This window comes from Ranitomeya imitator, chromosome 6 (genome assembly GCF_032444005.1).
Source record: "Ranitomeya imitator isolate aRanImi1 chromosome 6, aRanImi1.pri, whole genome shotgun sequence".
NCBI classification, from domain to species: domain Eukaryota; kingdom Metazoa; phylum Chordata; class Amphibia; order Anura; family Dendrobatidae; genus Ranitomeya; species Ranitomeya imitator.
Window position 1 is genome coordinate 110,040,954 of NC_091287.1, and position 13,694 is coordinate 110,054,647.

The 13,694-nt window shown below is 41.7% G+C and overlaps 2 protein-coding genes across 8 annotated transcripts in view; one reads left to right on the forward strand and one right to left on the reverse strand.

The window, feature by feature from the left end:
• Positions 1–9,540, forward strand: part of RARB (retinoic acid receptor beta) — a 985,731-nt gene extending 976,191 nt beyond the window's left edge. For 3 of the 6 annotated variants that reach the window (XM_069730000.1, XM_069729996.1, XM_069730001.1), the window contains 3 exons: positions 4,017–4,221; positions 6,061–6,219; positions 7,688–9,538. In XM_069730000.1, coding sequence (XP_069586101.1) covers positions 4,017–4,221; positions 6,061–6,219; positions 7,688–7,875 — 552 coding nt within the window. In that variant the 3' untranslated portion in view covers positions 7,876–9,538. Of the gene's footprint in view, positions 1–4,016; positions 4,222–6,060; positions 6,220–7,687 lie in introns of all 6 variants that reach the window. The other 3 variants (XM_069729999.1, XM_069729998.1, XM_069729997.1) reach the window with 2 other exon arrangements.
• Positions 9,541–9,579: 39 nt separating this feature from the next.
• TOP2B (DNA topoisomerase II beta) overlaps positions 9,580–13,694 on the reverse strand; it is a 149,379-nt gene continuing 145,264 nt past the window's right edge. For both annotated transcript variants that reach the window (XM_069729994.1, XM_069729995.1), the window contains exons 36-37: positions 11,071–11,168; positions 9,580–10,089 (exon numbers count right to left, since the gene is read on the reverse strand). In XM_069729994.1, coding sequence (XP_069586095.1) covers positions 9,928–10,089; positions 11,071–11,168 — 260 coding nt within the window. In that variant the 3' untranslated portion in view covers positions 9,580–9,927. The remainder of the gene's footprint in view (positions 10,090–11,070; positions 11,169–13,694) is intronic.

A 13,694-nucleotide genomic window follows, 5' to 3' on the forward strand; every position in this document is an offset into this window, starting at 1 on the left:
AATGTGATTTTCTGGATTTTATTTTTGATATTCTATCTCTCAATGTTAAAATTAACCTACCAGTAAAATTATAGACTGTTCATGTCTTTGTCAGTGGGCAAACCTACAAAATCAGCAAGGGATCAAATACTTATTTCCCCCACTGTAGGGCCCTCTGTAATAGCCAGATCTCAGAATGTTTTGGATGAACCCCACATATCAGCTGTAACCTGTGGGGAAACCCAGCAGAAAGTGTTTAGTTACCCTGCAGCGCCACCATGTGAGCAATAAAGTATTACACTGCTACTATTGAAATAAATGGGCTTCCCATGTAATATGTGCTTGCTCCTCCATCGTGAAGAGCACTTTATATTGCCACTCCATGGCTAATAGAGCTCTGTCATAGATTCTGTCACACCTAGTGGATAAAACAGCACAGTATGCAGCACTGATATTCCTACAAAATGACAGACACTGCAGTGGCCCCAGGATAAGTTAGTTATGGCCCATTGTCAGGTGCTGTGCCTGACTGAGTATCGGCCTTTGTGAACACAGATTTGTACAGTGTCTCACAAGGCAGAGCGCCAATATCTGTGGCCATTACAGGACAGAATTTTTCTCCTGGAAGTAAATAAGAAATATTGGACATTGCTTTTAATTGACATATTACAGTATGTCTCCCGCAATATCTCTCCCAATATCTCCCACAATATTTCTCTAAATATCTCCCACAATATCTCTCCCACAATATTTCTCCCAATATCTCCCGCAATTCTTACATTCAGCGTTACAAATGTCGCATAGAAGGAAGTAAATGAATGTTGTTAATGGCGCCTCCTTTTTTTATAGGCCAACTTTAATATTAGATTTTTTCTTTTTAATTGACATGGTAATTAATTTAAGCGGATTTTCCTGTAGAAGGTAAGCTGCTGAATGCCGCTGCTGATACTGACGGGTGTTCAGACCTGTGACTCCTACAGTCAATGAGAATTGGTAATGTTCTCTCCAATTGTTTGTTTTCCCTTGCAGAAGAGGCAGATAACCTATGGGACTGGGAATTCACGGTTCTGTTTGTCGCTGATTATTTTCTGTCGCTATTAATGAATTGAATATATTAGTGTCATACGGTATTAGGGATAGATTAAAATTTCCTACTTACATGTCAACTCCTGTGTATTATCTTGAATTCTTGTCCTATAAACAACATTTATCCACTTTCCATAGGATAGATGAAAATGCTTTGATCACTAGGTGTTTGGTAGTTGAGGCCCCCATCAATCCCAAGCAGAGGGGTCCTGAATCTCTACGTGAGTGGAGCAGTAGTGAGCATGTGGGATCGCTATTCCTATAGAACCTATAGGACCTCATTAGAGATGGGCAGATGCATTTGTGGGACTTCGGCCCATCGACCAGGTTTGTACTTTTTGGATCGGAGGCTCACGAGTCTTTCATTTTGGGATTCCAGGCTTTTGATTAGTCTGAGCTGGCGCATTGCGATCTGTGCGACAGTGCAATTATGACGTCGTTCTGGCGCTGGTTAATCAAAAGCCGTTCTAGGGATCCTGGCAGGTAAGAGATCATTGAGTCTCCCGTCCAGGGGCCAGAAAACTACTGGGACGGCTAATAGACCTGAGTGTCACAAATCGATCCACCCATCTCTAAACCTGAGTGATTCTTCTGATGTTTGGCCAACAATCTTCTCCATAGCTGTAGCCATTCAAGGACTTCGGAAGAGATGCTACAACTAAGTTAGAGCTGTAATGACTTGTGAACCTCATCGCCAATGGTGCTAATCAGATTGGCTGTAGAGCGGATAAAATTAGTACTCACATTTGGTGTCCTCTTCAGTCTCTGTTTACTGTTCCTGCTATGATGAAATACCATATTTGCACATGACCGCTGCAGCCCATCACTCAGGAGATCGCTGATACCATTGATTTACTCCAGAGATTGCAATGCTCTTGTGGTATTTAGTTTTATTTATTGCTTTTCTTTGTATTATCTGCATTATTGCCTTTCTGGAAAGGTGAGAGGCACTGCGCTCTTCATCACTACCTATTTTGCAGGACTTTATAAATCAGATTGCAGAGTTTTCTGTACCTTCTATTCATGGTTATTATGGCCGAGTGCATTGATTATTAGGGGAGCTTATAGGCCCTTGCAAGTAAAAACAAGGTGGAAACTGTAATGATAAACCCGTCAATCATAGTTTTGTCTATGCTGATTGGTTTGATAGCATTTTTTTCAACCCTTCCCTCAGATCTAGGATTAAAGTTTTGTTTTTTTTTTCTTCTCGAGGTGGCTTATAAGTTAATAAAATTCCCTCTTTTACTCTTATTTTTTCTGCATGTAGTCTCTGATAGTGATTGTGTAAAATGAAATGGCCTCACCTTGGCATTTCCCATTTTTGCTGTGCTGGTGGCTAAAGATGCCGAGCTGTACACCTTGCATTATTTAGCAGTGTGACCTTCTTGTTCTCCCCCTTTGTACACAGTGTTATTGTTTTTATCGGAGCCCCATCAGTCTTGATGAATGAAGACAGGGAAGGACATCAGTGATCTCAGTTGTTATCTGCCGATACACAATCAGGTTATTGCAGGTGGAAAGGTGTCGATAAGGCTACGTTCACATTAGCGTCGCGTCGCTGTTGCGTCGGCGACGCAGCGGCGATGCACGGAAAAACGCGCGCAAACGCGTTTTGCGACGCGTGCGTCGTTTTTTGACGAAATCGGACGCAAGAAAAATGCAACTTGTAGCGTTTTCTTGCGTCCGACGCTAGCGTCTAAAACGACGCACGTGTCGGAAAACGCGTGCAAAAAGACGCACGCGTCCCCTATGTTAAACATAGGGGCGCGTCGCCGCTGCGTCGCCGACGCAACAGCGACGCGACGCTAATGTGAACGTAGCCTAAGACGGCGATGCTCAGCGCTCTGCGTACAATTAGCCACAATTTCCATACGACTTTACGTTCCCAAATCCAGGACATTTCCACTGGAGCCACAAAAATAGTGTTGGTATCTGTGATTTGTGATGTTAGATGCTTTATCCTACAGATAAGTAATTTATAAAGGTTAATAGAAGAATGTAACAAATAAACAATTATTGCTAAAGATAGGACTAATATTGGCCGACATCAATCCGCTTGGCACAAGTATTTCTAAGAGCCAGTCCTCTATCTATGGCACCAGATAGACTGGATTATGTGCCTTGTTGCTTGTTTTATCACATCATCACTTATTTTTTTTAACCACAAATCATAATTTCTCTGTCTTAAGCTTATGCAAATCCATTTTTTAAGTATCACTCATAGGCCTGAGTATTACTGTCTGAATTGTAATTTTACGTGCATTTAGTTCCACGTTAGGGTTATGTCGCATTCAATGACCTGTAAATGATAGAAATGAGGGTGAAGTTATTATTAGATTTCAAACACTTGAAGTGGAATTTGGCGTCTGTGAACCAGAATACCCTTTTAGCTCTTAAATCAGTGTGCTCGACCACTGGGATCACCACTCATTAGAACATTGTGGCAGCGCACATGCTCAGCCAGCACTCCAGCAATCCCATAGAAAGTGACTGAGACAGTGGTCAAGCATCTGTACCGCCAATCCATTCTAACAGGGATAAAAGTGCCCAATTGTAGCAATCCCAGCTGTTGGACCCCCACCAATTTGTAAGTTATCAGCTATCCGCCGGATAGGCTGTCTGAATGCAGCCTAAAGATTTATTCTAAAGATCAGCTCAACTTTATTTTTTACATAAAATTAGAAAGGTTGAAAGAACATTATAACAATTTTGTGAAGCTAGAGCACACCCTGAGATTTACGATGTGGTCCTGGTATGATTTTTATGTGTGCCCCTTATCCAAGGACTGTGCCTATTTTCGAGTGACGTTTTCTTTGTACTCAGTATTGGTTATTTTCCACCAGGGACAACCAGTATTTGTGAAGAATATATAAATCATCATTCCCAATCGTCAATATCTTCACTGTGCCATCATGTATTCATGAGTCTATATTTTACTTGTCTACTTACAGATTCTTAGAATTTGCACAAGATACACCCCGGAGCAGGACACCATGACTTTCTCAGATGGCCTTACACTCAACCGAACTCAGATGCACAACGCTGGGTTTGGTCCACTCACCGACCTTGTGTTCACATTTGCCAACCAGCTCCTTCCTCTGGAAATGGATGACACAGAAACTGGCCTGCTCAGTGCCATCTGCTTAATTTGTGAAGGTGGGTATCACACTGAACAGATTAGGCTACTTTCACACTTCCGTCGGTACGGGGCTGTCACCATGCGTCAGCCGACGTACCGTCGGACGTTGTGAAATAAATGAACAACGGGGGCAGTGGATGCAGTTTTACAACGCATCCGCTGCCCCATTGTAATGTCCGGGGAGGAGGGGGCGGAGTTCCGGCCGCGCATGTGCGGTCGGGAATGGTGGACACATCGCACAAAAAGTTACATGGAACTTTCTTTGTGCCAACAGTCCGCCAAAACACGACGCATCCGTCGCACGCCGGATGCGACCTGTGCCATACGTCACAATGCGTCGTCGCTAATGCAAGTCTATGGAGAAATAACGCATCATGCGGGCAACTTTGCAGGATGCGTTTTTTCTCCAAAACGACGCATTGCGACGTAGGCACTTTGACGGAAGTGTGAAAGTAGCCTAAACGTCCTCGGATAAGGAGTTTTCTGGGCATGCTCGTGTGCTAACAGAGTGTCTTCAGCGAGCTCAAATAATATGTTCGAGCCCCCGCGGCTGCATGTCTCGCGGCTGTTGAACAGCTCCAACACCTGCAAGGGTTGCTTAACAAACAGGCCATCCCTGCATGTGTTGCGGCTGTCAAACAGCTGCGGGGACTTAAACATATTTTTCAAGCAGATAGGATTTTTAATAAGAGGAAAATAGCAAAGTTGATTAATTTTATATGCACTTTTATCTGTCAATGAAGAAGAGTCAACCACTTTAAGGATAGGTTCACATTTGGTGCAGCGTTTATACACAAAATCTTTACTACTATAAAGTGCATATCAAGTCTTTGTGCAGAATCCGTGCAGATTTCACCATTCCCAATGGAAAAGGTGAATTCTTCACCAAATCTGCAACAAAAAGTGCAGCACAATCGGCATGTATCGCGTGCATTCTGCTGCAGAAAAGCTGTAGATATACTGAGGATAAATCTGAAGCAAACCCAGTCTAAAGGGGTAGGCTCACCATAGATGGGGCCAGTTCCTGTTCACTTGGGTTTTCAAATTAAGGCTGGGTCTACATGTTGATTTTGGCAGGGACACAGCTCACATGGTCAGTGATTGTTGTATGCCCCCGCTACCTCGCAAGATAGTGGACATTGTGACCCAAGTACCACAACAAGCAAGTTGGAAAAAAAAAAATCCAACTTGCTTGCCAAGGTACCTTGTGACCCCATTCACCTGTTGTTGTGGTCACAGTTGCTATGTAGCCCCAGCTATATGCGGACACTGTTTGCTATACCTGCAAGACAGCAGAGCCATTAACAATCAATGTGAAAAGCACATCAACCAGTTTCAGCATGGTTTCTAACCACAATGTGTCGCTGTGCCCTTAAAAGCAGCAACATTTCATCCAAGGACTGTGATTGGAGTCAGGAATGAGCGGCAATCAGTGTTCACTGCCTATGCCACTTGTGCTTGGAATGCTTGGCTGCACATAATGTATTAAAGCTCTTACAACAACCTTGAGTACCCTATATATAATATATAGAAATTGCTTTACTTCAGATATGTCCGGTCAAGGGAGAATAGTGCATGTTGCACTGATGGAGAATCTGTAGTAACAGGCATCCAAGCAATATTTTTGTAAGGAATTAGACCTGAAAGGCACTCAGATGTCAGCAGGCCAAATATAGCACTGTCCTGCTAATGCTACACGATTCATTCAAGCAGATGGTGCTGCGTACAACTGGAGGCTTACAGAGTGCTGCCATCTAGTGGCTTACCTGTAAGTGACGTGAACTGCAGGAAATGCAAATAGGTGAAAGAACCATGCATAAAAGGTGATTTTTTTTTCCCACTTTTTTCTTATCTAGACCGTCAGGATCTTGAAGAACCGGCTAAAGTAGATAAGCTGCAGGAGCCATTACTGGAAGCATTGAAAATTTATATCAGAAAGAGAAGACCCAACAAACCCCATATGTTTCCAAAGATTTTAATGAAGATCACAGATCTTCGCAGCATTAGTGCAAAAGGTAATGTAATATGGATATAATAGACACTGAGGCTTCTCAGGGGAGAACAGATATTATTGCACAGCAATACAAATGATATGTGAATGGAACATAGGATGACTGATACACGTAATATATATATTTATATATTGTCAATGCTGCATAAATGTATTTATATAAATCGCCAAATTCACACAGGGCTGTGATTTTTTTTTTAAATAAAGAAATTAGGTATTTAATCAGTGAAATAATAAGAATAATCTTCTCTGTGCCCTTCGAAAAAAAAAAAAAGGTACTGTAGCAATTAGGTTATCTTATATGGGAATACATGGTCCATATGATAATAAATTATGGACTATGTGGAATATTAAGTCATTGTGGAGTTGTGTGCTCCCATATGGTTACAGACTTCTTTTTCTAGATTTTACATTAATATGTAAAACTATAAAAGTTCTTTATGGAATTCTGTAATTGGCAAATTATGCTATAAATTATGCTATAAATGTTTGCCCTAATCGTGTACTTTCAAATTTTCATGGGCTAATTTTCAAAAAAAATATAAAATAAAAAATACATTAAATTAACATGCAAATTAAAACATGGAGCCAGTACGGGCCGGAGCACCTTTCCTGGGCAGTTTGGCCGGCACTGCTCTCTGCTTTATTAACGGCGTTAGCTCCAGAAAGCATTATATAATACACAAGTTAGGTGTCCTTCCACTGAGATTCAGTGCATATGCAGAAGACACTTCTGGCCATCTCCAGGGGAAGAGCTGTTCTGCGCATGCATCGGTGCTGTATGCGACTCTAATTAGACAGTGCACGTGGAGCCAGAACGGATAGATAATGAAGCAGGAGCCAGAGCCGGCCTTGTAAACTGCCGAAGGAAAGGTGTCACTGGCCATCCATCATGCTCCAAGTACTTAATTCTGGAGACATAGCTAATGTAGTTTTAGAAGTTATAAGTATGACTCTTAGGGCAAACTACAATTCCTGGACCTCGGCTTACTTTGTACCTTCATTTTGCCTGGCCAGACTCCCTTTAAACAAAGCTTTTTTTACATGTATGCTCACTAAGGCCTGCTTCACGCATACATTTTACAGTCCCTGCTGAACGGACTGGCCACGGACCTCCTGACCCAAACTCAGCAGTCTTACAGATGCCTATGAGGCTTTGAGTCTGGGTCAGGAGATCCAATGAATTATGTATGTGTGAATGCAGCCTAAAGGTGTCTTTTGGAAGCCTACTATTGTTTGAAAGAAAATAGAAAATATTGATTGCAGGAGTAGTATTCTGTAACAGGTCCACAAACAAACCATGTCATTTACATGATAATACTATTGTAGCAAAAAACATGAACAATAACATTTAAAAATCCCAATTTGTTCCAAAATTAATTTGCTTTAGAGAAGGTCAAAGATGGGTAACCTAAAAAGCTGAATTTTCATGTATTACGTGTAGCTAAACATGCTGCTTCCGATCTGTTTAGGTGCAGAACGGGTTATCACATTGAAGCTGGAAATACCCGGATCAATGCCGCCCCTCATTCAGGAAATGCTGGAGAACTCCGAAGGCCTCGAGACATCCAGTCCAAGTGAGAATGCGCCAGAGCACAGTCAGAGCATCTCAACTAATGCAGAAGAGGAGCGGGTCAGCAAATGTGCACAGGTGCAATAAGGCCCAACTCTCCACTAGACATTCCCCACACAATATGCACACAGGGATGACAAGCAAGAATCATTTTCCCACAGCCCATTGCTGACTTTGCAGATCCAAAACGTGTTCAGATTCTTCAGCAAGCAAAGACCAACTGGTTTCCATTTATATAAACCTATATACTTTTTTGCTGTTTACATTCTTATCTTTGCTGGACTCTTACGACTAGAAGAAAACCACACTAAAGCAGCCATTTTACAGAACAAGAAATAAAGCTATGTCTATTTTCTCTTCCGATCATCAGATTGCATGATCTTTGAAGACTTTGTACATAACCTATTTACTGTTCTTTCTGCTGGATGTTCGGTGCTTTCCTTTTGTCTTGCATACATGAAATGTTCAAGACAAGGTTAAAAAAAAAATGTAAAAATAACAAAAAACAAATGGACTGTTGTACATGTCCATACAAGGAACATTAACCGTCATATAGGTCATTACATGCCCTCAACTGCATTGCGTCTATTTCCCTCCTGTCCTGTCGGAGGAAGTTGTGGGAGAACATTCACTACATTATCTGAAGCCAGTTTTATAACTGCCTGTTCCGTAAGGAGACATGTTATTGTAGAGTTGTCAATGTCACTTTAAGAAGGTGGATCAAACAGATGTGATTGTTTTGGTGGACGATATTTACAGGTGCATTACTGCAGTAATTGTAGCCTCAAAGGCGCTTTCCAGTGTTACAATGTTTTTGTCTGTTTTCCTTTTTTCATGTTTACCTGTTCACAAGCCATTAGAGAAATGTTTGTGTGTGTGGTTCACAACCTACGAGTGGGTATTGCATAAAGAGTTCCCCCTTTAATTTCCCAGAACACATCTCATCGGTGCATAAATCAGCAACTCGCTACAACTCTGAAGCGTGACGTAATGAATGCTGTAAGACGATCGCGGCTACTTGAGAACGGCAGAGCATGCTAGGAGCTGCTATCCTTTAACACTAGCGGCAGCTGCAGGTTTTCTCAGCTGTTATATACTACAACAATGGAATAATTATAGAATCTGTCAGCACAAAATGACTGGTCAAACCAAGCACAGGCCTTTAGTGCACCATTGGCTGGGCCAACCGGTTTAGTGCAACGGGTTTTCCATCCATCGCTCTCAATCAAGGAAGAGATTGTAGAGATAGAGGCAAAAATAATTAGTTTGGAAGGTGTAGTAAACTATTTGGCCAAGCCAAGGGTGCACAGAGCGCCAATGCTTGGTTCGAAGAGTCATTTTGTGCAAACAGACTCCTTTTTCTTACTAGTAGACTCTACATAGTGAGTTGTAAAGATGCACAAGCGAGAGATGTAACTTACACTACCGTGGCGCTCCATTGACCTGGCACAATATACTAATTGCCTCAGCCCCACACTTCAAAAACACGTACAGCCCACCCATTTCATTGTTTTAATCTGGATCACAGTGGTTGTGATACCACAGTAGACGATGACACATTGAAAGGTGTTTATAGGTCTCATTTAAAGCACTAGTAGAAATTTTGGGGGCTATTTTAGCAAGTCTGTGATGTATTCTTCACTGGCTCGGTTTGTACATTGAGATTGTTTAACAATGCTTTCTATGTTCATATACTGTTTACCTTTTTTCCATGGAGTCTCCTGGCAAAAGAATAAAATATATTTATTTTACATCTTTCATGGTGATCTTAATACAACACACAACAGAGGATAGATTTCCATTTTTTTTTAATGTTTTTGTCTTCATTTTAAAAAGCGGGGTTGCTGTGTTTTCTCCCTTCTGTATTTAGTCATGATAATTAAAATGTGCGCTTGAGCACGGCAGTCTAAAACATTTCTACAAGGCAAATTGGAACGCGTACATGATATTTCATGAGTAAAAAAGAGCAGAAAACTCTATGTGTAACAACAAATGTTAAAATGCCTACACAATAATAAAAAACATCAAATACATTATCACATAAAATAAGACCATGTACAAAAGTTTGCAACGGGAGGGACAAAAGGACTACACAACATACTTTGTTGGAAAACATTGGGGTGCTCCTCGGGGACATAACTAATACATAACAAAATCATCATCTTCTTCATCAGACTCTGCAAAATATTTCACTTCTTTCCTGGCCCGGCCTGGCCTTTGTCGTGTCGCACTTTCGGAGTTCGCTTCTGGTGGGAAGATGTCCACGTCTGAATCATTGTCAAACACCGCTTTCTTAGACTTCTGAGGGAAAATAAGTTACCAAAAAGTCAGATGACAAGAAATCCACAGACTAAGAACAAGGAAGACAAAGGGCCTGATCAGTCAAAAAATTCAGGCCAGAATTCTGGAGTAAAAGCTTTGAAAAGTCACAAAATTCAGGTGCAACTGGCTGTTTCACTACCAGTTTCTCCCGACTCTGCCAAAATTGGCAAAGCGGGTGGACTGGGGGTGTGGCGGGGTCATGGCGCCACAGCTCATCTAATTCATGACCCACTGTGGTGTTCCCTACACCAGAAATCTAACAGCAGTATCTGACTGGAGTGAGATTTAATGGTGTAGCAACGGAGGCGCACACCACTCATCAAACGATCCAGATTAATGAAGAGGCACGCTCCTTCTCATGAATCAGAAGAGTCTGACGTCAGCATGTGTGAATAACGCCAGTCTTGATTAATTAGACCCAAAATGTTGGCATATACTGGTAAAGCAACCAAAGGTTCTCCCATAAAAAGTCATCACCTATCCACAGCACCGGGCCCAGGAGTGCAAAATACAGTGCTCGTCTAATCATGGAGTCTGTTAGTTTTCTCACTACTGAGATGTAAACCGCCTCTGAAAAAACTACATCAAGAGGTGCATAAAAACCAAAGATCACCATACACAAGGATAAGCATGGCTACAGCCCACCACCACTGAGGAATCACATTTTACTATCTGGCAGTATGAAGAGTGAAAATTAGTTTGGCAGAAACCAAGAAAACTACTAATTTCTACCAGTGAATGGCAGTGTAGAAAGACATTCCAGATAACTGTCTGGGAACCGTTTGGGAAAGCCCTTCTCTGTTGCAGACTCCGTTCAAGATGAAGATTTGATAAGAAATGTGTCTTTCTGGCAGAAGACTGACAAATAACATCCGTGCACGTATCCAGTGATTTGTTTCAGATCGCACTAGATAAACCATGTGTAGTACAGCACGGCCGTGTAAACCGTTGTGCTCTTACCTTGCTCGATGTGGACTTCGATGAAGATTTTTTCCCAGGATTGTAGTCACCTTCATTTTCAGAATCAGACGTTTTCCTTTTTTTTCCTCTTCCTTTTGCTGATAAAGAACAAATGTTATAATTGCAGAACATTGCTGAGGACCAGAGAGCCCGGCTACCGTCATCCACAAATTTCAAATCTGACCAGTGTCACATACAGTGGGGCAAAAAAGTATTTAGTCAGTCAGCAATAGTGCAAGTTCCACCACTTAAAAAGATGAGAGGCGTCTGTAATTTACATCATAGGTAGACCTCAACTATGGGAGACAAACTGAGAAAAAAAATCCAGAAAATCACATTGTCTGTTTTTTTTAACAATTTATTTGCATATTATGGTTGAAAATAAGTATTTGGTCAGAAACAAACAATCAAGATTTCTGGCTCTCACAGACCTGTAACTTCTTCTTTAAGAGTCTCCTCTTTCCTCCACTCATTACCTGTAGTAATGGCACCTGTTTAAACTTGTTATCAGTATAAAAAGACACCTGTGCACACCCTCAAACAGTCTGACTCCAAACTCCACTATGGGGAAGACCAAAGAGCTGTCAAAGGACACCAGAAACAAAATTGTAGCCCTGCACCAGGCTGGGAAGACTGAATCTGCAATAGCCAACCAGCTTGGAGTGAAGAAATCAACAGTGGGAGCAATAATTAGAAAATGGAAGACATACAAGACCACTGATAATCTCCCTCGATCTGGGGCTCCACGCAAAATCCCACCCCGTGGGGTCAGAATGATCACAAGAACGGTGAGCAAAAATCCCAGAACCATGTGGGGGGACCTAGTGAATGAACTGCAGAGAGCTGGGACCAATGTAACAAGGCCTACCATAAGTAACACACTATGCCACCATGGACTCAGATCCTGCAGTGCCAGACGTGTCCCACTGCTTAAGCCAGTACATGTCCGGGCTCGTCTGAAGTTTGCTAGAGAGCATTTGGATGATCCAGAGGAGTTTTGGGAGAATGTCCTATGGTCTGATGAAACCAAACTGGAACTGTTTGGTAGAAACACAACTTGTCGTGTTTGGAGGAAAAAGAATACTGAGTTGCATCCATCAAACACCATACCTACTGTAAAGCATGGTGGTGGAAACATCATGCTTTGGGGCTGTTTCTCTGCAAAGGTGCCAGGACGAATGATCTGGGTACATGAAAGAATGAATGGGGCCATGTATCGTGAGATTTTGAGTGCAAACCTCCTTCCATCAGCAAGGGCATTGAAGATGAAACGTGGCTGGGTCTTTCAACATGACAATGATCCAAAGCACACCGCCAGGGCAACGAAGGAGTGGCTTCGTAAGAAGCATTTCAAGGTCCTGGAGTGGCCTAGCCAGTCTCCAGATCTCAACCCTATAGAAAACCTTTGGAGGGAGTTGAAAGTCCGTGTTGCCAAGCGAAAAGCCAAAAACATCACTGCTCTAGAGGAGATCTGCATGGAGGAATGGGCCAACATACCAACAACAGTGTGTGGCAACCTTGTGAAGACTTACAGAAAACGTTTGACCTCTGTTATTGCCAACAAAGGATATATTACAAAGTATTGAGATGAAATTTTGTTTCTGACCAAATACTTATTTTCCACCATAATATGCAAATAAAATGTTAAAAAAACAGACAATGTGATTTTCTGGATTTTTTTTTCTCAGTTTGTCTCCCATAGTTGAGGTCTACCTATGATGTAAATTACAGACGCCTCTCATCTTTTTAAGTGGTGGAACTTGCACTATTGCTGACTGACTAAATACTTTTTTGCCCCACTGTATATGTCAATAACTATGGAATGTTTCCACGTATTCCAGTGATTTTGAGACTCCGTTCGTGGCACATTGTACTTTATGTCGATGGTAAATTTAGCTTGATATGCTTTGGATTTATTTAGAAAAATATCAGACATCAATTTCCAAAAATTACCAATTTTCAAACTTTGAACAATTGTCCCTTTAAGGCTGGGGTCAAACTTGCGTGTGCAATGCGAGAAATTCGCGCATCAATACCCAGCACTGCCACCAGCACTCGGGATCGGAGCGTTCAGCTGCATAGAAATACATGCATCCGCAATGGTCCCGAGTGCTGGCGGCAGTGTCGGGTATTGATGCAAGAGAATTGGAGTCCGGCTCAACAGGACTGGATTTTCTTTTTCAAAAGAAAATATAGTGCATACAAAAGAAAAATTTACATGGTCGACATGACCCAGTCGACGCGTTTCGACTACACTAGGGCGGTGTCTGAGCCCCGGGTGGATGAGAATAGAGCAACTGAGTGAGCTGGAATCAAGTTTCTATAATTGATTCGAGTTTCTCGCATTGCACTCGCAAGTGTGACCCCGACCTAATCCAGATAGTCATACCACACAAAATAGTTAATAAATTACAATTACATGTCTGCTTTTTATCACAACCTTTTGCTAAATCTTCTTTTATTTTTTAGGATATTATAGGGTTTAAAAAATGTAGTAGCAATATTTCATATTATCAAGGAAATTTACAACCTGTTTTTTTATGGACCTATTCAGTTTTGTAGTGACTTTGGGGAACCATACAATACATATGAAAGCCCCCAAAAGTGACACCATTTTAAAAACT